The sequence below is a fragment of the Cannabis sativa genome, unplaced genomic scaffold (assembly GCF_029168945.1).
Source record: "Cannabis sativa cultivar Pink pepper isolate KNU-18-1 unplaced genomic scaffold, ASM2916894v1 Contig3, whole genome shotgun sequence".
Classification (NCBI taxonomy): Eukaryota; Viridiplantae; Streptophyta; class Magnoliopsida; order Rosales; family Cannabaceae; genus Cannabis; species Cannabis sativa.
In genome coordinates, this window is record NW_026870039.1 from 4609892 (window position 1) to 4633996 (window position 24105).

Sequence of the window (24105 nt, forward strand, 5' to 3'; positions counted from 1 at the left end):
CAAACCCCCATAGATATTCGCAGCGGTGACCGCTATATAAGTCTTCGTCCACGCACCCTAGGCCCTTACCCTAGCAACTCTGATCTCTTTCATTTTCACTGAAAACAATTTTCCAAGTAAAGCTAAACCCTTAATCTTTCAATGGCAAACCCTAAGGTCTTCTTTGATATGGCGATCGGTGGCGCACCAGCCGGAAGGATCGTCATGGAGCTCTACGCCGATGTCGTTCCCCGCACCGCTGAGAACTTCCGTGCTCTCTGCACCGGAGAGAAGGGAGTTGGAAAGAGCGGAAAGCCCTTGCACTACAAGGGATCCGCCTTCCACCGTGTGATTCCCGATTTCATGTGCCAGGGAGGTGATTTCACCGCTGGAAATGGTACCGGAGGTGAGTCGATCTACGGCTCCAAGTTCACCGATGAGAACTTCGTTAAGAAGCACACTGGTCCCGGCATTCTCTCCATGGCTAATGCTGGTCCTAACACCAACGGATCTCAGTTCTTCATCTGTACATCCAAGACTGAGTGGCTCGATGGAAAGCACGTTGTTTTCGGCAAAGTCGTTGAAGGTATGGATATTGTGAAGGCCATCGAGAAGGTCGGCTCCAGCAGTGGTAGGACCTCTAGGCCAGTGACCATCGCTGACTGTGGACAGCTCCCTTAGATTTCTCAGCCATGGAGGTCTAAACAAAGTCTATTGTGGGTCGGTCTTTTCAGCAAATAGTTAATTTCAGCATAGTAATGGTCTTTCTCTTTTCTTTTTTTATCTCCCTATCTTGTTTTAGGTTTATGGGATGTGACTATGGCGGTAACGGGTTCTCTTACTGAGACCACATGAATACTGTTCTCTTTTCTTTTTCTTTTTCTTTCGTTTCTTGCTCTCTATGTTATCTGGGTCTGGTGGTTCTGAGACTTTTATTACCGTTATCTTAAATAAAAAAAAGAAAATAGGTCCTTTCTGTTATATGCTTTGCTCTGTTCTGTGGTTGATAAGGGTATGATTCACGATTGAAAATGGGTTCTATTTATATTCTTTTATGATCTCAAACCAAGCTAAATAAGTTAATTTGGTACCAAAATTTGAGCAAGTTCATTCTTTCTAAGCTAACCTACGAAGTATTTGAAGGCAATTTTAGTGTTGGTAGGACGATTGGTTGTGTTTACTTTGATATTGAATACGGGTGAATGGTGTTGTTGTCCTAAGCTGTTTGAATCTGTTCTAAGAAAATAGTAATTTTTTTTTAGTAATATGTATGCTTTATTAAGGCTCCACCATTGTTGGTGGTACGATTTATAGCCAATGTTATTAGAGATGTGGCGAGCCCCCATCGCTGTGGGAGGGTTCATGCTCCATGTGCTATGATGGGACCTCTAGTGTGGGTCAGTAATGTGCATAATGGGTTGTTTGTGGCCATTCCATGTCCCAATAAATTAAAAAATCTATAGTGTTTGTGTGGTTTTAATCTTTTCTATATGGAGTCCTTTCATTTTCATTTCTGCATGTGATTTTCATGGGGATATTTTGCTTAAATTTTTTACATTGCATTTGGTGTGTCCTAAAATGACCATAGGTCCAAATAGCCTATTTTTCTATTTCAGACTCTTGCCTCTATTTCGTTTAAGGACTAGAGTATTGTAGTTTCCATATATTTGGATAGGTTTGTGGATTGGTTTTTTTTTTTCCTTGTAGTGAAGCTTAACCATATTCGTTTATTGGGTTTATAGTTTATTTTTGGTTGTTTTTGTGGTGTCTATTATGGAATTGAGTTCCTAAAAGTAAATGGAATAAAAGTTTCTCTATTGCCTTATGTTTGCTAAATAATGTTAAAATTTAAAACGAAAAGAACTTGATTCCCACTCCAGCTCTAGCTTATTAAGTAGTGGAATATAGAATAAAAAACATTACTTGTTGGCCTTATAATATGATAATGGATTCGAGGAATTAAAAAAAATTGACTTGCACATCTGCTGGTCTTATGGTGTGGCATGCACAATTTATAGATTTCTTTAGAAAGAACTGTCTTGTCTTGTAGTGTTTTTTTTTGAAAGAACAGAAGTTCATTAATAAATGAGAAAATTGGGGATCACATGGGGATCACCCTCCCCTTGAACCAAACCTGCAGACTGTCTAGAAATCCTAGCAGATTTTGCTAAACTATCAGCTAAAAGATTAACATCACGACTAATATTATGAAACTTACAAAGGTTAAATCTACTATAATATCCAAAATAGATAGAGACTTGTTGAGGGATCTCCAATCCTTGGGGTATTGATTAACAGCAAATGCTTGGATTGCGGTTTGACAATCCGAGAATAACTGAATTTGTTGCTTTTCCTCTTCAATAGCCCACTTTAGTGCCATAAGGATAGCACTAAGTTCTGCATCAAAAGCAGAGATAGCTTTGGTAAAAACTGATTTTGAACTCCAACGTCCTGTAAGTCCTGCCTCCCCTCTGAGCCAGGACGCATCCGTAAACACCATCCAATCAACATCCATTGAGACCATTTGACAACCGAGAGATCTATTAACGAAGCAGGGAGTTATCTCTGAATCATCACCATTAGAAAACCTTGAATATTCCTCGAATGCCTTCCCTACTCTTCTGCTTATCTCGTCAATCTTCACCACTTCTCCAAGACGACAAACATTGTTTCTTGTCATCCAAATTTGATCCATCACACAGCCAAGATAAGTTAAGATTTCCTTCCTTCCCACACCAGCCGCCTTTACTTCAAGAACCAAATTCTTAACAAAATCCACCATGTTGATCCCTGGAATATGTTCCACTCTCAGAGGAAAATTGCCTAAAAACCAGATAGATTTTGTCAAGCTGCAATCCCTGAAGAGGTGTAAACAACTCTCTTGGTAACTACTACACAGAACGCACTCCTTGTCTTCAATAAAAGGAAGACGATCCTTTACCGGGATAGCATTGCTAAGAACTCGCCAAAGTAAAATTGCAATTCTAGGATGAAGATCCGAATGCCACACCCAATTCCAAACTGGCTGCTGATCTTGAAACCTGAGGTTTTGATCCACCAAGTATGCACCTTTAACTGAGAAACTGCCATCATGCTTCCCTTTTCAAATTAATCGATCCTTGTTAGGAAGAGGGAGTCTAGGAATTTCTAAGATCTTTTCTCCAACTTCCTTTCCAAAAAATTGTAGCACAATTTCCTCATTCCAATCATTACCCATCGATACATCTGCTACAGTTCTCGCAGTAAAACCCCGAGCTCTAAGACTTCCCATCAAACTTTTAAAATCATTGAACTCCAACCAAGGAATCCAAGGTTGGTTCCAGATGTCAATGGACTCCCCCCCAGCCGGTATAGCCAACGATCCCTTCAAAATAATGTTTCGAACTTCAAGAATACATTTCCATAAATATGAATCGCTATTCTTCTTTTTCACGGTCCAGAAGTTTTCATTCTTGCAATATTTGCCCAGCAAACATACTATCCACGGCTTGTTGCTTCCTTCAGCAATACTCCAAGTCAGTTTTGCCATTAAGGCTCTATTTGCGTCCTCAAAACGTCTAATCCCGAGACCACCTGAAGATTTCGGTTGACAAATTGAATCCCACGCCTTTAGAGCCATGAACCTTCCCTTAGTAACTTGCCCTTGCCACCAATACATTCTTAACAAGGCATCCAATTCCCTACAAATTGAGATTGGAACTCTATTTGTAGACATCGCATATATTGGCATAGCAGACGCAACTGACTTGATTAAAGTCAATCTCCCAGCATAAGACAACAATCTCATTCTCCAACCTTCAAGCTTCTGTAGCATACTCTCTCTCAACTTCAAAAAGCTTTCCCTCTTCCTTCTCTTGAACACAAAGGGGTTACCTAAATGTCTCTCTTCACCATCCGATTGCTTGATTGTGAGTTTCTGCAAAATGTCCTTCCTCTTGTCTGAAGCCAGATTATTTGAGAAAAGCACACTGGATTTAGCTCTACTACAAACTTGGCCAGACCATTTCTCATAAAGATTAAGACATCCCATTAAATTTGTTGCCTCTTCTGAATTTGCTCTCGCAAAAAGAATTGTATCATCGGCGAACATGAGGTGTGAAATTGGAATAGCATTTCTTGCTATTCTAATACCATGAATCTTCCCTCTGTTTTGTTGGCTGAGAATAATTTTTGAGAGGACTTCCTGGCAAAGAAGAAAGATATATGGGGACAAAGGATCTCCTTGACGGAGACCCCTTTGAGGCTTGAATTTCTTTAAAGGCGTACCATTCATCAAGACTGAATATGAGACTTCTGATATACACGACATCAAAAGCTTTACAGCCTTCGCGTCAAAACCATTTGCCTGTAGGACCTTCCTTACAAATTCCCACTCCATTCTATCATATGCCTTGTGCATATCCAGTTTGATAGCCATTAAGCCTCCCACACCCCTTTTCTTCCTGATAGTATGAACTAACTCCTGAGTTAGAATCGACGATTCAGCGATCCATCGGCCCGGAATAAATGCTGATTGAAGAGGGGATATCAAACTTTCCATATACGGTCTCAACCTATTAGCTAGGATCTTTGCAATGATCTTATAAGGAAAATTACAGAGACTGATTGGTCTGAATTGATCCATTCTTGAAGGATTATTAACTTTCGGAATAAGACAGATATAGGTGAAGTTTAATCCTTGATGAACAATTCCAGACCTGAACACTTCTTGAACAGCCGCACTCACACTGTCTCCAACCACATCCCAATACTTCCGGAAGAAACACCCCGGGAGACCATCCGGACCTGGAGACTTTAAAGGATGAATACTGAAAACTGTATCCCGAATTTCTTCGATAGAAGGAATTTTGGTCAGCCCCTCATTGAGAGTCTCATCTATTTTCCTGTCGAACAGATTCTCCAACTCCACAGGAATTTCAGGGTTATCAGAAGCAAATAACTCCTTGAAGTAATCATTAATAATACCTGAAACTTCTCTGATGTTATCCTTCATATTCCCATACTTATCTTGGAGATGCCAAATTTGGTTTCTCCTCCTTCTGATCGAAGCCGCTGAATGAAAGAACTTTGTACTTCTATCCCCGAGTTTTAACCATAGTTCACGGGATTTTTGACGCCACATGGACTCCTTCTTTCTCCAAGTTTCTTGAAGTTGTTCTTGAATAAGGAATTCCTCCTTGCAAAAATCTTTAGTAATTTGTTGCCGTTGAATCCAATGCAGCCTACTTTCCAAGGCACTGATACGATGATCCATGTCTCCCACTTTCTCTTTTCTCCACTTCTGAAGCGCCCTTCTGATGTTATCAAAATTCTTCAAAAGACTTTTTATTCCTCCCCGAGGCACCCTCTGCCAAGCCTTGCAAATTTCAGCTCGACAAGTATCTTCCCTTGACCACGCATCATAAAATCGAAAAGGAATGAAGCCCTTAATTTTAAGCATGAAAGTATCGAACAAAATAGGGGCATGATCTGAAATCATGATTGGAAAGTTTAATATTCCTGCAGAAGGAAAAGCCGAGCTCCAATCATAAGACCCAATACATCTGTCCAATCTTTCTCTAATTAGACCTCCATTAAACCTCTTATTTTGCCAAGTAAATTGGCATCCTTTGAATCTCAAATCTACTCCTCCTGTATCTTGAAGAAAAGCTTCTAGCCATCGAGTATCTGAAGCTGTCACTTTTTTCCCTCCCATCTTTTCTTCCTTGTTGAGAATACAATTAAGATCCCCCATAACTACCCAAGGCCCATCGCAAGCATTTACTTTGTGGGTTAACATCTCCCAAAAAATGGTTTTATCTCTCTCATAGGGAGGTCCATAGACCGCAAAGAGTCTCCAAGCAGGAAGTCCCTGGGAATCGTTAATTGCTACTTCAAACACATTGTTATCTTGCTCCAAAATTGTAAATTGTAATTCATGCTTCCAAAAGAGACAGAAACCACCTGCCAATCCTATGGCTGGGATAATTGCAGTCCTTTCATACCCCAAACTTCTTGCCATCCATTCCATCTTTCCTTTATCCACCTTAGTCTCCATGAGAAACACACACTCCGGCTTATGCTTTCTCACCCAAGCTCTTAAAGCTTGGCTTGTCGGGTCCCTCGCAAGGCCCCGACAATTCCATGAAAGGAACCTCATTTGGAGTTTGGGGGCTTGATAAGGGCCGTCTCCTCGCCCGTAGCTAAGCTTTGATCACTTTCCACTGGAACTTCAATTAAATTCAGGGTATCCTCCAAGTTTGTAACTACATCACCGCTGTGATTACTCTCCTTTTTGGCTTGTCTCCTTGTTCTTGGAGTAGACTTTGATCCTGCACCACGCCTTCTCTTTGTTACTCCACGAGATGTTGATGAAGTAGATGGTCCCGAACCCATTTTGAAAGGAGTTTCGATCGGTCCAGGTGCAAACTCAGGCATTTCAAGAAGTTCCTGAGAGAATTCTCTTGTATTGTATTCTGTACGCTGTACGTACGGTACCAATGTCAAACCTGCTTTCCTCTTCCTCAGTTGTGTGCATTCGTGAACCAAGTTTGAAACATCAACAGGGTCATGGAACAGAGTTGAGGCCGGTTCAAATTTGTCTATTGGGGCAGGGCCCATAAGTTCTTCAGCAAGCCCAATTTCTTCAGCATATATGGGCCATGGGAAGTGAGTGGGCTCAGGATGCTTGTGTGGATTTCTGGACTTACACAGCTCTTTATGTTGTTTATCTATCATTTGTTCATAAGTAGGCCCCATATGGCCCATTATTGTAGTTATTACTCTCTCATCACGCTGAGTAGGAGGGGGTCTCGATGAATATTTCTTCAGGATCTCATTATCAGTTTCTTCAGCTGTTAACTTCCCTTTGTTGTGAATCCTCAAGGCCCTAGGCGAAACTGACCTTGTCCTCCTTCCTTGATTTAGCTCTTCAGGTATACCTTTATCTTTTGTCAACTCATGTATCTTGATACCTGCTGGTTTTTTGAGGATATTGTCGACAACTTTCAAATTCTTTCCAAAACCAGCCCCTGGAGATTTTGCCTGGACTCTGATTACCTTCCTTTTGAGTCTTCCATTCTCATTGGTTTGCTGTACTTGCCTTGGGATATCCTCCTTGAGCAGTCCCTTTCCTTTGTCCTTTCCCTTAACTTCCTTGGCCGGAGTTAGAGATCTGTTCACCGGCGGTTGAGTATGTCTCGCATCCTCTCTGAAAAAATTGAGTTGATTCCTTGTGTTAAAGCAACTTATGACTGACGACTCCGCCCTTATCCACGGTCCGAAGGCCGGAACTGCCGCACCCTCCGGAGGAAAAGCAAACACAGTTTCTCTAAAACAAGCATTCTTGTCATGACCTATATGCCCACAATTGTAGCAGAATTTTGGTAATCAGAAGTACTGAAACTGTATCCACTCTTTCCTTCCCCTGTAAATATCAAGGAAGAACCCAGGTGACACTTGATGCTTAGTTGATAATTCCACTTGGAATTTTAGAAAGCCTCTCCTTGCTAGAGCTCTTTGATCCACGATATCGCATCCTTTGTACTCCCCCGCCTTTGCAGCAATTCGCGGCGTATTCATGGCATTTAAGTATGGGGTTGGGAGTCCCGTAGCTTTAACCCAGAAAACCGCTTTGTTCATGTCCACATTTGACCAATCACCCTGTTCAGGCCATTCATGGATTATTAGGAGTTTCCCGTTTATCAGCCATGGCCTCTTCTCCAAGATAGACACACAGTCTTCCTCCTTATCAAAGAAAATCCCCCATATTCCTGGTTGTAACGTTTTGAACCTCCAATGTCCATTAAGCCTCCATTTCTGCTCCAAAATTCCTTTCAGTCGAGATCTTGACACCCCTTTACCTTCGAAAAAACTTGCCAAAATCCCAGTTCTGGCAATCTCAGCATTGATCTCAAAATCTGGTTCTAACTCCAGTGTCATAGACTCAAGAAAATCCTGTCTTAAATGTTCTACCTCTTCATTCCTTAGTGCCTCAGAAGGTACTGCATTAACTTCAGGATTTGAGACTTCATTTAATGCAACTCCCTCCTCAGGTACTTGGGAATGTTGTTGGTCACCCTGTACTGTAGGCTCATTCAATGTAGGGTCTTGGGGCAGTTGTTGGCCACCTTGTTGGTTACTTTCCACCATATCTTCATTCATTGTGTCATTATTCGTTCCATCTTGTCTTACTCCTTGGCCCCCTGAGTTCTCCATCGCACTTTCAGAAAAAAGAATCAAAAGAGAAAACAAAAGTAACAAGGGAACTCCCACCTTAAAACAACGTTAAAAAAACTCGAACAAAGAACTGACTGAATCACTCAACTAGAACAAAACTCTAGCTGGACAAAGTCATGTCATTGGAAACTCCAATCTTCTCATGAGAGAAACTCAATAAGCTGTTCTGGTTGTTCTGTATATTTTCTTGTCTTGTAGTGTTGCCACTCTAAATTTCATGCAAAACCAAAAGATTTGGGAATAACGATCTTAAAAGCAGATCTACCAAATTAGACCAAAATAAACATAACGATCCCAAATCAGATACATCACACTAATAAATCAGAATTAATTTACACCAAATCATTATAATGATCTATATTTGTAAGCTAACAATGTCTTATGTCTGCTTCTACCTATCAATCGATTCAATCCTAATGAATATTACAGTATTGCACAAGCAAATACTTACTAGAATAGACATAGTTTCTGCTGCTTTGGATTTTGATGCCAAGTTGGTCATCGTGGAGAGTGACTTGAGGGTAGTCATCAATGCTCTTAATGGGAATGAGTCTCATTGGGTTATTGGAAACTAGGTCTCATTTTGTAATAGTCACTTTTCTTTATTTTCGAGTTGTATTTTCTCTCATATTAGCAGGATTTGTAATTTTGTTGCCCATAATGTGACTAAGTGGGCGTTTACCCACAAGTTATTTGGTGATATCCCGCTATCTACCATCCCGTTAAACTTATTATGTAATGACCGTGAGGTCTTACTTATTCTACTAATGAAATACGTTTTTCTTAAAAAAAAAAAAAAAAAAAAAAAAGATTGCCGCAAAATCTCAAATAGTTTCACCTAATTAGCAATTAATCTTCAAATTTTAATTTTGGCAGCAAAATCTCAAAATTAGTATTTTCTTAGGTGTTAACTACCATGTTGAACTTTGTTGTGAAAATTGTATTTATAAGCAAGTGCACGCAATCGACAATAAATAATATAATGATAAGTGGATTGCTAATTAAAATAAATATAAACTCAACTAATTAACAACTTAAGGTCTTTTGAAAGAAAAATAAAATATATATATATATATGATTGATGAAAGTAAAATAAATTGGTGACAATGAAAATAAACTCGAACTAAGACAACAAATATTGGAAAATTATCTACAAGAAAAAGTATCTATAGAATAATAAACTTGAATAACTAAATCTTTTTCAGCATTACTTCAGTAAAGTTGCATAGAGTAACATAATTTTTCTTGTTTTTATGAGATTTTTTTAAAACTCACTACCACTTAGTTCAATATATTCCTATATCAAATTAGGTTGCAGAACAACAACTGAACATCAATTCTTAAGTTATGCAAGGTAATTGAATATCCCTATTCTATTTACTAAGCAAAACCTAAACCTAGGAATTCACTTGCATCATCCAAGTTGTAACTACTAGATCTAGCCTTTCTAGAACCAGATCTAACTTAGCTCATGACCAAGTAATAATAATTAATAAATAGTAAGCTTACTTGAATGAACAAAGTCAACATTACTAAAATCATGCTTAAAATTAATCATACCAAAACATAGGGGTTCATAGCCATTCAAGTCTCAAGAATGTTAGCTCATGTTCAAACTAGTAAATAAAATCCAAAATAAAATTTGTTCATCCATGGTTGCTACTTAGTCTTTACAAATCAAAAAACTCCAAGTATATAAAGAAAGGAAGAAAATAGAAGAAAAAGAATAGAAATTCAAACTAATGAAGCTTGTGTCCTCCTCTTTTTTCCTCGACTGACTTCCTCTTTTAGATACTTGATTTTCAGTACTTTTTCTTTCTGCAATTAATTCTTCTCCAAAAATGGCAACTTACTACATTAATGGTGATTGTACTTCATTTTTAAGTTGTTAGGTCATTAGGGTACATACCAATACCCTAAAATAGAAGTCCATTTCCTTTTTTTTTCTTGGCTCACCAGCCTTAGTCGCCTATTCTCATGTCAGCAAGTTGGCATAAATTTAAGTGACTACCACCTTTACGCTGGTTCAGCTAAAGAAAATTCTGTTGCACTTTGTCCATGTCACTGGCCAGAATGCTAAATTTGTTATAGCAACAATTCATCCCAGTTTTAACTTTCATGCCCAATTTGACCTCGCATCATTCCTTTTCCCTTGGCACTTTGACTCTTTTTTTTTTTTTTTTGAGTCTAACGTAATGGTATTTTACAATCAATGAATAAGTTGTAGCTTAAAGGTCTTGGGTTCGAACCCATGACCTCTCCCTTTTTTCCATCCATCCCTCACCACTAAGCTAGCCTTAGTGGCTTAAGTAGTCTTCAACTCTTCTTTCTTAACAACAAACAAACGACATCTAATTAAATAACTGCAACTAAAAAAATAATAATTTCACAAGACTCAAAAGCTAGCATACTAAATAGAAAATGCAGACAAGAACTAAACAAACTTAACAAACAACACACTTTCATTACTCTTTTCATGATATTGTTGGGAATATTTTACCAGGATCTATATTTACTAACAAGTATGTTGATTAACATCATAAATATGAATATCTCTAAAACAATAAAATTAAACGCATAAGAAATTAGAAAACCTTACATTGGTTGCACCGAAATAATATGACTCATTCCGCTCAAATCTCTAACCCTTGTTCCTTTCTGTCCACTACTACAATTTAGACATTTAGTGACACGCAGAAAAGTGTGGGTCACTAAAGATTCAGAATTGATTTTTAGTGACATGCACAATTAGACTCTAAACGTTCGGTATTAGTATCTTACAATGTGTGTCACTAAAAATATGAAGTGTCACTAAAGGGTAATTCCATAATTTAAATAATTTTTTTTTAAAAAAAAAAATTATTGACCTACAGTGACACGCTAATTGCGACTGGTTAAATGTATCCCAACATGTCTGGCGCGTCACTAAAAGTTATTTTTTTTAATTATTTTTTAAAAAATAATGAGTACTTGGAAAATGTTCCCAAACTTAATTAATAATAATAAATAATAATGAATGGCCTTTTTTGAAAAAAATAAAATAGAAAAAGACAGCATATTTTTATTTTACCCTCTTTCTTTCTTGCCTAAATGAAAACCCAAACCCTAGTACAATTAGAAAACCCAAACTCTCTCTCTCTCTCTCTCTCTCTCTCTCTCTCTCTCTCTCTCTCTCTCTCTCTCTCTCTCTCTCTCTCTCTCTCTCTCTCTCTCTCTCTCTCTCTCTCTCTCTCTCATTGCATTTCTTTGTACGGCTGCGATTCACACACACACGAAAAAGAAAGCTTCTGATGAGATCGTCGTTCCCGGCCTCCCACTGCGTCGACGTTCCCAGCCTCCCACCACCTGCGACGTTCCCAGCCTCCCACAGTCTGCAACGTTCCCGGCCTCCCACCGCCTGCGCACGATGATGACGAACGAAGCTGTCCTTTCGACTCCCACTGCTCCACTGCCCCAAACGCCCATGGTCTCCACCCTTCGGTTCCCTTGTCTCCTCGATGTCGCTTGCCACGAACCCCTCGCCGGAGAGAAGAACCTCACTCTATTTATTTTTCTCAAAGAAACCCTTTTCTTTTCTTCTTGCTTCACTATCCTATGTTTAGATTGAAGATGATTGTGGCTGTTGGAGTTGGCGATTTGGGCTGTTTGGAGTGGTGGGCGATTGAAGATTCTACAACTTTTAGGTTTGGATAATTTTTCTGATTTTTTTTTTTCTTTGACAATGAATAATTTTTCTGATTTTTGTTGTTCTTTTCTTCATAGGTTTTTTATGGGTTTGTAGTCACTTGACTACTATGTATTTTTTTATCTTTTTCATTATTATTATTGGTTTTATTTTTTTCATAGAAAAAATCTGCATATTGTAAATAAATATTATTATTTTAGTTTAATTTTGTAAACAGATTGTATTGTTAATTATTGTGTTTGTTAATAATGTGAATGTAATTATATTGCTTAAATGAATTTGTGTATTATCATAATTTATATTTATTAAAATTAATATTTATATTCATTTAAATTATATAAATGGAATATTTAAAAAAAAAAAGAAGAGAATATTAGGAAAATAATTTATTTTAAAAATAAAAATAGATATAGTGACACTTTGAGAGAGTGGCTATTATTTTTAGAGTCTGACAACTTGAGACTCTAAAAGTCTATAGTGACGTGCAATGAGAATCTCTATAAAGTTTTAGTGACACGTGCTGATGTGTCACTAAATATTACCTTTCCAGTCACCTACATTAGTGACACGCAGTGAAGTGTCACTAAAACTTTATAGAGTCACTCAAGATGAGTCACTGAAACTCATTTTTGTAGTAGTGGTCGCAGAGTATTATCAAGATCTGAGCCTGAATTTCTTTCTCTCCTTCGGGTTTGGTTACCATTGTCTTACTCACTATGATTGAGTTCTTGACTTGCTATGTGTGGGCATGACACTCTATCACTCTACGCCCAAGTATGAAGAACAATGAAGGAGTCTTGAAAACTATATAGAAGGTGTCTCTCATCTACTAGTTGTCAGAGAATGAAAACTAGATTTGGTAGGTTGAAGGCAATAGTTGGATGAGAAGAGACCATCATGTTCTTTATATAGTGTTTCAACTAGGGCTTATGTTTGAATTATATGGATTAAAAAGAATAAAATATTGGACAAAATTCACTTAATGGCTGACCACTTAAGGGACCATTCTCTAGTTACAAATTTGCCACTTTATTTCAGCCACTTATTCTTCTTTCAATAATACCATATTTTCTAATTCAATCCTATAAATGCCAAAAATATTTATTTAATAATTATAATTCATTATCAAATAAAACTGTTATTTATATTATTTATTAATTAGATCATATAAAGTCTCTTTATTAATAAATTAACCCCAAAACCTCTTTTCTTCACAATTAAGTCATTGTTTAGTGAAAATTCATAAATAAGACATAGTCTAATTTTAGAATTATAATTGATAAATTTAAACTAATTAACTGAGTCATCAAGCAGTATTATCTCAACTAGTGAGGGGACCATGGTCCTATATAACCGAGCTTCCAATAAGTAGATCTAGAATTTACTAACTAAATTCCCTAACTTATTAATTCCGCCTTGCTTTACTATAGATTTGGAATTGAATACACTCTCAATTATATAGAACACTCTATATGTACCAAAATATAGATACGTTAGGATTATCCATTGTTACAATCCTAATAGTCAAAGATCCTCTATAGATACATTGAAAGGGACAAAATTACCGTTCTACCATTCAATGTATTTTATCCTTAAAACACTTAGCTACCTATAAATGATATTTTAGTAAACTAATATAATTATTGAGTAGAGGCCTCAATCATTTATTTCTATTCAGCCAAGCTCGAAGGAAATCATTGTTTTACTTCTAAATACTTATAGAAGCTATAAATTCTATATTTATGATCAGCGTTCCCAGTCAATTGAACTACCATGTTCCGAAGATGTAAATATCCGCCAGAACCATTGGTTAGCTTCGCGAACAACTTAAAGAACATAATAATACAACTAAGCTGAACCTAACCATATCAGGATTAAGATCCATAGATCTAAGATCAACCATTGCTATTTACTTAGAAAGATATAACAGTAAGTTTATGACATCTTATCCAAGATCAATATCGGTCCCTTCCAATGTATACTCCATACATCCGATACTGGTAAACTTTGTCAATGCTCTAGAAAGGACATAACACTTATCAGAGGTGTAAGTATAACTTATCGCCAATTATCATGTAGTCTAAATCTAGTGAACTGATAAATCGTGGGAATTAAAGTTTTGAACATACAATCATGATTATATTCCACTGTGCTGACGACACTATAATCATGAACAAATATATATATATATATATTCATGTTCTGGACTTAATAGAATTTATACATTAACTATAATCATGAAATAAATCATGTGAACCATGCAACATAAAATGATTTCTGATCTTTTTCTAATTAGTAAATCCGATTATATTGAAATGAGTTTAATTTAGGGCACAAAACCCATAAAATAAATCAAGTTTAAAGCCAATAAAAATAACTCTATACCATAGAGTTATCACACTCCAAACTTAGAGTATTGTTCGTCCTTGAGTAATGAAAAATAAAAGCAAATGATGAAACATTATTTGATTCATTTGTTGACCTATGCTCATAGTTTTCAGCATATTTGACATAGAAGCTACTTGGGCAGCCAAAGAGGTGATGGCATCAACCTCAATAATACTAGCAACTTTCTTCCCTAAATGTGCTCTAGTAGTAGGCCACTGGTAATTGTTATTGGCAATTCTCTCAATAATGTCATAGGCCTATTTATAGGACTTAGCAAGTAAAGTTCCATTTGTCGAAGCATCAACCACCATTCGAGTATGAGCGTTGAGACTGTTGTAAAATGTTTCTATTTGGATGCAATGAGGAATGCCATGGTGAGGAAATTTCTGCAACAACTCCTTGAACCTCTCCCATGCCTCGTACAAAGAGTCATCTTCAAATTATTGGAAGGAAGATATCTCCTTTCGGAGCTTAGCATTCTTAGTGGGCAGAAAATACTTCATCAAAAATTACTCTGCTAATTCTTGCCAGGTTGTAACTGATGTAGAGGGCAAGGAGTTCAACCAAGCTCGGGCTTGATCTCTTAAAGAATAGGGAAACAACTTCAACCTCAAGGCATCCTCCATAACTCTGGGCAATTTGAAAGAATCACTCACCTCCATAAATAGACGAAGATGAAGGTGAGGATCTACGGTGGGTGCGCCACTAAACTGTCTCATAGTTTGAAGCATTTGGAACATAACTGGCTTCAATTCAAACTGTGGTGCCTGAATTTTTGGCCTCACGATGCCCGGATTGAGCTCATTGAAAAGAGGGGCTACATATTGTTGAATGCTTTGATCTCTATCATCTGCCATGATCGATGTATTTTGACCATTGTTAGGGGCCCACCTTCTTTGAACTCGCTGTCTATCTCCTTAGTTATCCATACTTTTTATTTCCCCTTGTGCTCATTGTTGTGCTCTTCTTATTTCTCAGAATGTGCGCTCTATTTTAGGATCAATAAGAAATACTTCAAGATTAATGAATTCTTGGTACTCGTTCATGTACTAGAGTGAATCCTGAAAAAGAAAAATACAACCCACTCAAGTAAGATTAGAACCCCAAACTAGAAATAAATTGCAATATAGTTGATAATACACAATTTTTAATTTCAATCCCCAGCAATGACGCCGAAAACTTATTGTGCTAAATACTGAATCAAGTAGTCGAATATCTCTTCCATTCACTACTGAAGACGATGAGGTTGAAGTTTTCTAGAAAATAAGGCTCTGGTTTGAAGTTTGAAAGCAAAGAATTTTGAAAGTCTGAGATGGTGAAAAAAGGAAAATGGGTTTGACGAATCCATTTATACTCTGGGCTAAATCCTTGCGATTTGAAATGGACAGTCCAGATCTTTTCTTAAAAAAAGCACAATTTGATCCGATAGATGGGAAGTTAAAAAGATGGCATTTAAAACTTGCCCATGGCACTTATTTTTTTGTCATTACATGCCTCAAGTATCGTGCTCATTAAAAGAGAGGTCATTTCAATCGAACTGCTATTATTATAGCATATTCCAAGAGATGTGCCCCTTGCATGCGCGTGCCATCAACAAATGTATTAAAGGTGCCACATGCATGCCACATCCATGGTACTTTTAATTTTTAGTCATTTAATTGATGATAGCTCAAAGGATACATCCGTGATCCCAACAATCAACATGTGTCCAAGACCTATCTCCAAGAGTTGGAAGAAGACTCCAAGCTCTCGCAACTCAAAGAGTCCCAAAAGCTTGGGGGTAAATGTTACCTGTGGTTCCTAACAAGTGACATGTGGCATATAAAGGAATATATTAACCTCATAATCTTGCTAATTGAAATCCCCCACTACACTCCTATCATGAAGAAGCTTCATTGAATCGGGAAGAAGTCAAGACTAAGAGATAAGTAGAAGTCCACCTTACCTTATCTCAGTTTCCCAGGTACAGAAGACATATTGCCTCTTAAAGACCTGGGATAGTCTAAATGCAGAAGCCTACTCAACTAATACCCGAATGGGTACTCGAAGGGCCTATCGTGAAGACTGACCACCCAAGAGTGTCGCAGACATGTACCTTTGGTGTAATCTAGATCGCGTAGTGACAGTTTTGCTTTTTCAGACACAGAATTAGATCTTATCCCCTGTGTCCAGGCATAATAGTGTGCACACCTCATGCACCTTTTTGCAAAACGATTATACCAGACCTCTACTTTTAAAGGTGAAACCTTTTGGTGACACGTGCCCTCTACTTTTAAAGGTTAAACCTTGGGGTAACACGTGTCCACAACGTACAATGGCTCCCAATTGTCTAGTTGCAGCATGCACGAGCACAATTATTTCCAGAGGGCCTAATCAATGGCGGAACTATGTTGCTGGCTGCAGGGGCCATGGCCCCTCCTCACATTTTGATTTTTAAATGTATATACATATATTTATAGGCTCTCTATATTAATTGCTTTTTTTAAAATATATATTTCTTGATAAAAAATTGACTATTTCAAAACTCAAAAGCTCATAAATGGGCCAATGATTATTTATGCTTTTATATTAAAACAATTTTGTTTAGAATTGTATCAATATCATTTGCATCCTATACATTTTATAGTTCACTCTTTTTGATTTTTTTTTTCTTTTGAAAGTTCTTTTTCTAATTTTAAAAAATTTATTTCTCAATAAATTTAAATATCAAAGTATGCTCTAGAAACGACCTTTAAGGGGTCGTTCTAGTAGACGTGTTATCTATTTCGGCATCTAAAAAAGTTTTGGAAAATTGTACAATACACCCCCTTTTAAATGAATGTATTGATGCACTATATCTGTTTTAGAATCTAAATAATTTTTTAGTCAAATTTTTTCTCTCGTGTACGTTATTGCTATTTAAGATATCCTATAAAATTTTAAGAAGTTTGAAAAAATTTAACACGCCGAAAATAGGATTCAAAAAGTATGTTGCACGCGTGACTATTTTATTTTATACGCGTGTGAAATAGATTGTTTGAACACTACTTTCTATATTGTAAATTATTCCGAATTTCTCACAATTTTATAGGATATCTTAAATAACTATAACGTAAACGAATATGAATATGAAAAAAAATTAGATTTAAAATTTTTTCTAAATGTCGAAATAGGTAAGGGTGCATTAGTGCACCCCTTTTAAGGGGGTGCATTGTAGAATCACCCAAAAGTTTTTAGTCCATTTTTTTTTTCATAATCGCATAGGATGTACTTATTTAGGACCATATATAAAATTTTCAAAAAAAATTTAAATAGTTTACAGTACCGAAAATAAAGCTCAAACAGTTATTTACCACACGTATAAGAAAAAACAGTCGTGTGTTCAACTAAATATTTAAACCTTATTTTTTACACTATATACTATTCGAAATTTTCTAAAAATTTATAAGTGATCCTATATAGTTGTAATGTACGCAATTATGGAAAAATATTTGACTAAAAGTTGTCCTGAATGCTAAAACAAATACAACCCCTTAAGGGGTATACTATAAATTTACCCTATGCTCTCAATGTACTAAATTCTTCATATTTGTGCTAAAAAAGAACAAAAAATCTTTATCCTTATGCTAAAAAAAATCAACATACTTAGGCCCCTCCTAAGACTAAGGGCTGGTTCCGCCACTGGGCCTAATAGTCAGCTCTCTCTTGCATGTAATTCACCCCATTAGTGGGCTTTTAGTAGAAACCCTACGCGGGTCATGGGCATGTCCATACCCGCCCTTAGCCTATAAATACTTTTCTATTTCTATATGAAAGGGAGATCACAACCAAAATAATCGAAGCTCTGCCAATATTGTTTTAAGTCTTCATCTTCTTTAAGAGAAACTAAGAACACCCAGTTAGGGTTTCGTGTAAAAATATTATAAACACATCAAACACGCCCTTAAGAGGCTAATAGACTGACTCGTGGACTAAGTTTAATTAACACCTAAACCACGTAAAAATCTTCATCTAGTTAGTTTGTGTATTTTATTATTTCTTTAGTTTTCAAATATTTATTTTTTGAAAATCTCAGTAAACAGATCCAATTATATAGTTCGCTATTTAATAAAACTACCTACTTTGTTATCTAATAAGATAACCAATAATCATTATTACTTAATTTAGTAACTAATTATTTTCTATTTTTTAATAAGATAACCATATTAACCCTACAACGGGTTTATAGAGTAATAACTCTATCACTTTCACTGTTACTTAATAAAGTAACCCAATACTTTCGGTCATCCAATAAAACAACCCATATATGTTTACTCTCTGCTCTCTATACGCACTAGAGAGATTAACCTCACTCACACAAGATAATTAATTCTTTAAAATGTAACAACGTACCTCATTCTCTTAACAATACATCACATGGTCTAATATCCTACATGAAATAAATTTAAACTCACTCTTCTCATCTAGGAAAACATCTTTTATTTTCAAACATTTCGGTAAGCTTATCAGTCTTATTTCCATTCCAATAGAAACTTCATTACCCTAATAATTCTAGTTGAATACCACACCTGAAAGGTCATCTAAATTTCCTTCTTTTTTTTTTTTTTTTTTTTTTTTTTTCAGTCGCTAAGGTCATAGCTCCTATCTCAATAGATACAAAATGGATACTTCGTCCATCTCCTTGATACTTGTTGACTCAAAATTTGGTCAGCTGATTGCGGAGCCTTATTAGGTTCTGATTATCACCACGTGTAAATAACAATATTGAATAGTAAAAATAACACACGAATTTATAGAGGTTCGGTCCTCTTGATAAACGAGTAATGACCTCCCTTTTTTGTTATATTGACTCTTGAGATAATACCATGCAGATTACAGGCCTAGACTTTATAATTTCTAGCTATGGCTCTCTTCAGTATTACAATTGTGAGAACAAGTGTTACAGATAAAGAATTGGTGAGATCTTGTGAAGAACTTATGAAGAGTTGACTTAACATTGATAGAATGTGAGAATTGAGAGAGAAGGAGGCTTTAGGCGTGTGAGAAGCTTAATGGAGCCCCCCTAGTGCATGTAGAATGACTTTGCCCCCAATAGAGTGATCTAATGCCTTTTTATAGTGTAGGGCTTACAAGAGATTCTCATTAAAATAGGTAAAGATATTCCTTTAAAATAGGGACATTAACATTTTTTTTATCTATTATTTAAATTACAAAAAATAATAGTTCAATCCCTAGAATATAAGACTAATATCTTGAGGGAATATCCCTATCTTTGTGGGTTGTTGGACCTGTCTCGCAATTCATTCAGCCTGTTCAGAGTTGTTTGCACAAGTTGGCCAGCCAGCCTTATTTTTAGGGCTTGGTCGGCATGTGTCCTTCCATGGGTCAACCAGGTATGGTCCAACCAGCCTTTTTCTACACATCTTCATTGTTCAGCTTGGCTGGTCAACTTTCCTTGCAAAGGCTAGGCCTCCTTGGTTGAACAGACCTCTTTAGTCTGACAGCCGTTCTTGGTTGGCCAGCTTGTTCTCAAGACTTGGCCGGCCTACAAGCTTCCCTTGGCTGGCCTACTAGCTTCCCTTGGCCAGCCAAACATGGTCGACCAAGGTCTTGATGGCCTGCTTAACTCCTTTTGCTTATTCTTGATTGACAGTTTTGCTTGATTGCTTTAGGATTCTTGACAGTTGACATGTCGTGTAAGGTGACTTTGTCTTATTATTGACAAATTGTATTTCACGTGTCCTTAGTTTTTTAGAACTTTTAAATAATTATATAAGTTATATTTTAATAAACAATAAAATAAGAATATTCTAAGAAAAATAATTGATTTAACAATGTTAATTTTAGTTGTTTAGAAGTAAACAGGACGTGTTTCACGTACAATTATTTATAAAAATTTAAATTACATATATAAATATTAATTGAACAATAAAATCATACTAAATAATTTCAAACATATTTTTATGTATAATTTTTTAAAAATATATTTATTGAAAAAAATAATAAACCTATTTGCAGAACTAGTCTAAAGAATTCTAGAAAAGAAACTCATCATACAATTTCTTATATAAAAAAAGTACACAAAGAAATACCTTGAAAACAATTGTTATCATAGTAGCTCACTTGTAGTCACTACTATATTTAAACCTATCATTAAAATCTTTCTTAGTAAGTTTGTTTTGTACATAAAATAAATTAAACAATAGTCGGTTAATACTCACTTTTATACATAAGTCTATCAAACTGTTATAAATTAATTAACTGGATTATTAGTTATCATATACAATCATATAGTTTATTTTTCTTAAAAAAATTAATTAATTAATAATGTATTATACAAAATTAATGGTCTCTAATTAAATAAAGTAGAATAAAAAAGAATATAAGAAAGTGAAAATTAAAGAGAGAGAATTTTAAGTAGAATAAAAAAATTTAAAAAATAAATAAATAGAGGTATTTTTAGATTGTCACACCTTTTCTTCTCCTAACTCCTTTATTTTTATTTTATTAATTAAAAAGTAAAAATATAAATATATTTTTAAAAAATTATAAATAAAAAAAATATATTTTTTCTAAAATGACAATTTAGTCAAAATTTAGTGTTTTGATTACTTTTTTCTAATTATTTGCCCCTGAACTTTGACATATACCAAATCATGCCTCCTGAACTTTTAAGGTCGTTAAAAATGCCCTTTGAACTATTGAGATTGTTGGATTTAAATATTTTTTTTTTCAATTTTAGTAAAAAAGTTTAACATGGATGAAAGTTCAGAAGACATAATTTAATACATGTTAAAGTTCGAGGGACATGATTTGGTATATATCAAAGTTTGGGAGTATAATTTATTTAATACATAAACAATCTTTGAAATAATAAAATTGAATGAAGTTTGACAAAAGTCTTTAATCTAACAATTTCAATAGTTCAGGGGTATTTTTAACGATTTTAAAAGTTCAGAGCATGATTTGATACATGTCAAAGCTTAGGGGCAACAATCCTAATTAACCTAAAAAAATATATAGGTTTTAATAGAAAATTAACCAAAACATTAATACAGCAATTTGTATGAGATAACCACCAAAATATATATATTTTTTTTTCAGCAATAACGACCAAAATATTAGTATCTTTTTCTTTCCCAAAAACTAATCATAATCTTTTTTTATTTATTTATTATTATTATTATTATCATTTTAAAGAAGAACTAATCTCAAATATTGGTAGCCCTAAACCAACACAGAAAGGCGCCAGTCATCAAGACACGATCACATCCGTCCATTTAAATCGAATCTAAGAAAATTCCATAGAAGGAAAATCTGTAGAGTGAGTCCACCGTTGGATCAAATCCAATTCCACTTGCTTGCTTGCTATATATTCCCCTAAGCTGCCAACTAACGCAACCCCTTTTGCATAGAAAGGAAGATATCTAGAGTGCTGTAGAGAACGAGACTTTAGAGAGAGAGAGAGAGAACAGAGCGAGAAACTATGGCGGCAACAGTCTCTCCATGGTCCAAACCCGGGGCTTGGGCCCTAGACTCGGAGGAGCAAGATGCAGAACTTCTTAAGGAGCAGGAGAAGAAGGCAGCCATGGAACCTCTTCATGATTTCCCTTCGCTTTCTGCCGCCGCCACCGCGAAGCCTAAGAAAAAGAAAGGTCAGACTCTTTCCCTAGCCGAGTTCACCACCTATGGAGGCCCCAAACCAGTTGCCCAACCCACTGCGCCTGCGGGTTTAACCCATGAAGACCGCATGGCACTCCCTAAAGGCCCTCGCGAGCGTACCGCCGAAGAGATTGAAAGGGCCCGTCATAGCGGCTTTAGGTCGTTTGATCGAGGTGATAGGAACGGCGACGACTCGTCGAATTCGAGGTGGAAGAGTTCTGATAGGAACAGCAATGGGTTTGGTAAGGATGCGCCTAGGGATTCGGGGCCTTCTCGGGCTGATGAGGCCGACAATTGGGCATCGACGAAGAAATCGTTTGGGGGTGGTAATGATTTCGATAGAGGCGAGAGAAGAGAAAGAAGAGGGTTCTTTCCCGATTCTCAATCGAAAGCCGATGATTCGGATAGCTGGGTCACAAATAAGAGCTTTGTGCCGTCCGAGGGACGAAGATTTGGGTCGAGCGGTGGTGGGTTTGAGAGAGAGAGAAAAGTTGGATTCACCTCCAATGGTGGTGGTGCAGATGGGGACTTCTGGGGTAAGAGAAGGGAGGAGAGTAGTGGTGTAACTGGGAATGAAGGTGGGATTGTGGGTGGAGGGAGGCCAAGGTTGAATTTGCAGCCGCGAACGCTGCCCGTGGTTAGTGATGGAGGCTCGCCTGGTTCTGTGACGGGAACTGGGGCGGCTATTGTGACGAAGCCAAAGGGCTCAAACCCTTTTGGAGAGGCCAGGCCGAGAGAGGAGGTTTTGGCTGAAAAAGGGCAGGACTGGAAAAAGATCGATGAGCAGCTTGAATCGTTGAAGCTTAAGGAGGTGAATGAGAAGCCAGAGGGTGGATCTTCATTTGGGAAAAGGAGTTTTGGAATCGGGAATGGGCGATCTGATGACCGCATTGAGAAGAGTTGGAGGAAGCCTGACACGGAGGAGGATACTGGTTCCCAAAGGTTTGTATTGTCAGCTATGTGAAAATACGCTCTAGTTTTTACTTTTTACTTTGTGAAATTCGGCAAGGTTGATACTTTGATCGTTTCCTTGCATGATGAATGATGATATAAAAAGTTAAATAGATTGATTGCTGATAAAATTCACTGTTGCTAGATTATGTTTTAGTTCTTAATATGAATATTGATTGTTGATGACGTAAAATCAGATTCATTATCATGATTCGCATAGGCAAATGCTTTACTTTTTATTGGCTTAACAGAGGTTTTGGACTTTCTGATTTTGGTACTCTTTCGGCTCTAGTTTTTTCATCTCCCATACCTTTTTATTCATGTTAGAAAATTTTCTTTTGGGAAAGTTTGTTGATTGTTGAGTTTCTCCTCTATCACCTTCTTTGAAGACTTGGCAGGCATTAATACTTGTTATGTTTATGAACTGTTGCAATTTAAATTATAACTTAAGCAAAGAATCTTGCAAAGTAATTATTACACTTTTCTATGTGTTAGTTTGTGGTACTTTCTGAGCTTTCTTGGCCTCTTCCAAGGAAAGAAATGTGGTTGCTTGTTGTTATGAATCTAACCCGACAGGACCCCTCTACCCCCTCTCTTGCCTTCAAGAGAATATATATAAAACTTTTCATGTCTTATGTCTGTAAGTAGATACATTATTCTGTTTGTGGATTAAAAGGTACTATCAAAGTACTATAACTTTGTGTCACTGAAAGCTTGCGATTTGCAATGAAATTCAGGGGATTCATTTGGAAGATATACTGTAGAATTTTATTTGAGATGAGCCCATAAAATTGTTGGTTCTATTGTTTTGGTTTAGAATTGTGTGAATCATTTAAAGAAACTAATTGTTTGTCATATGATTTATACACGATAAACTAACTTTATTTCTCTGGGGTGCAGTGCTGAGAAGAGCGAGGAGGATGGCCCATCAGCTGAAGATAATTGAGGGCATTTGCCAATTGCCAGAAAAAAAAAAAGGAAAAAAATTGAAGTTGTTAGATCTGTGGATTCCCTGAGACTGCTGTTTATTTGTTTGTTCTCTATATATTTGGCTGTCACATATAACATTGAACTGGTATTTGACAATTTTGGTAGGCTGCTTAATTAGTTATAGGAGTTTTGTCTCGAGGGCTTGCTTTGTACTTTGTGTTGGAGCTGATAAAATTGTGGAATTGAGAAATACTTGTCACCTTAATAATTTATATTGGTGTCTTCAAATTATATGATTTTTTGTTAAGAGTGCA

The 24105-nt window shown here is 36.4% G+C and overlaps 2 protein-coding genes and 1 non-coding gene across 3 annotated transcripts; all 3 read left to right on the forward strand.

Annotated features, from left to right (window-relative positions):
* Positions 1-960, forward strand: LOC115704427 (peptidyl-prolyl cis-trans isomerase). The gene has a single exon (XM_030631634.2). It carries the CDS (start codon positions 142-144, stop codon positions 658-660), a length of 519 nt encoding a protein of 172 aa, XP_030487494.2. The 5' UTR covers positions 1-141; the 3' UTR covers positions 661-960.
* A 13675-nt stretch (positions 961-14635) lies between these two features.
* LOC133033323 (small nucleolar RNA R71) lies at positions 14636-14742 on the forward strand. The gene has a single exon (XR_009685579.1). It is a non-coding gene; the product is annotated as a small nucleolar RNA R71 (small nucleolar RNA).
* Positions 14743-21634: 6892 nt separating this feature from the next.
* On the forward strand, positions 21635-24105 carry LOC133033304 (eukaryotic translation initiation factor 4B3-like). The gene is made up of 2 exons (XM_061108025.1): positions 21635-22852; positions 23762-24105. The coding sequence occupies exons 1-2, from the start codon at positions 21735-21737 to the stop codon at positions 23805-23807; spliced, it is 1164 nt and encodes a 387-aa protein (XP_060964008.1). The 5' UTR covers positions 21635-21734; the 3' UTR covers positions 23808-24105.

Excerpts from the sequence above, each read along its gene's own strand:
- LOC115704427 (XM_030631634.2), top strand. The coding sequence starts at position 142 with ATGGCAAACCCTAAGGTCTTCTTTGATATGGCGATCGGTGGCGCACCA.
- LOC133033304 (XM_061108025.1), top strand. The coding sequence starts at position 21,735 with ATGGCGGCAACAGTCTCTCCATGGTCCAAACCCGGGGCTTGGGCCCTA. Across the intron at positions 22,853-23,761 it reads GAGGATACTGGTTCCCAAAG|TGCTGAGAAGAGCGAGGAGG; the intron begins GTTTGTATTGTC and ends TCTGGGGTGCAG.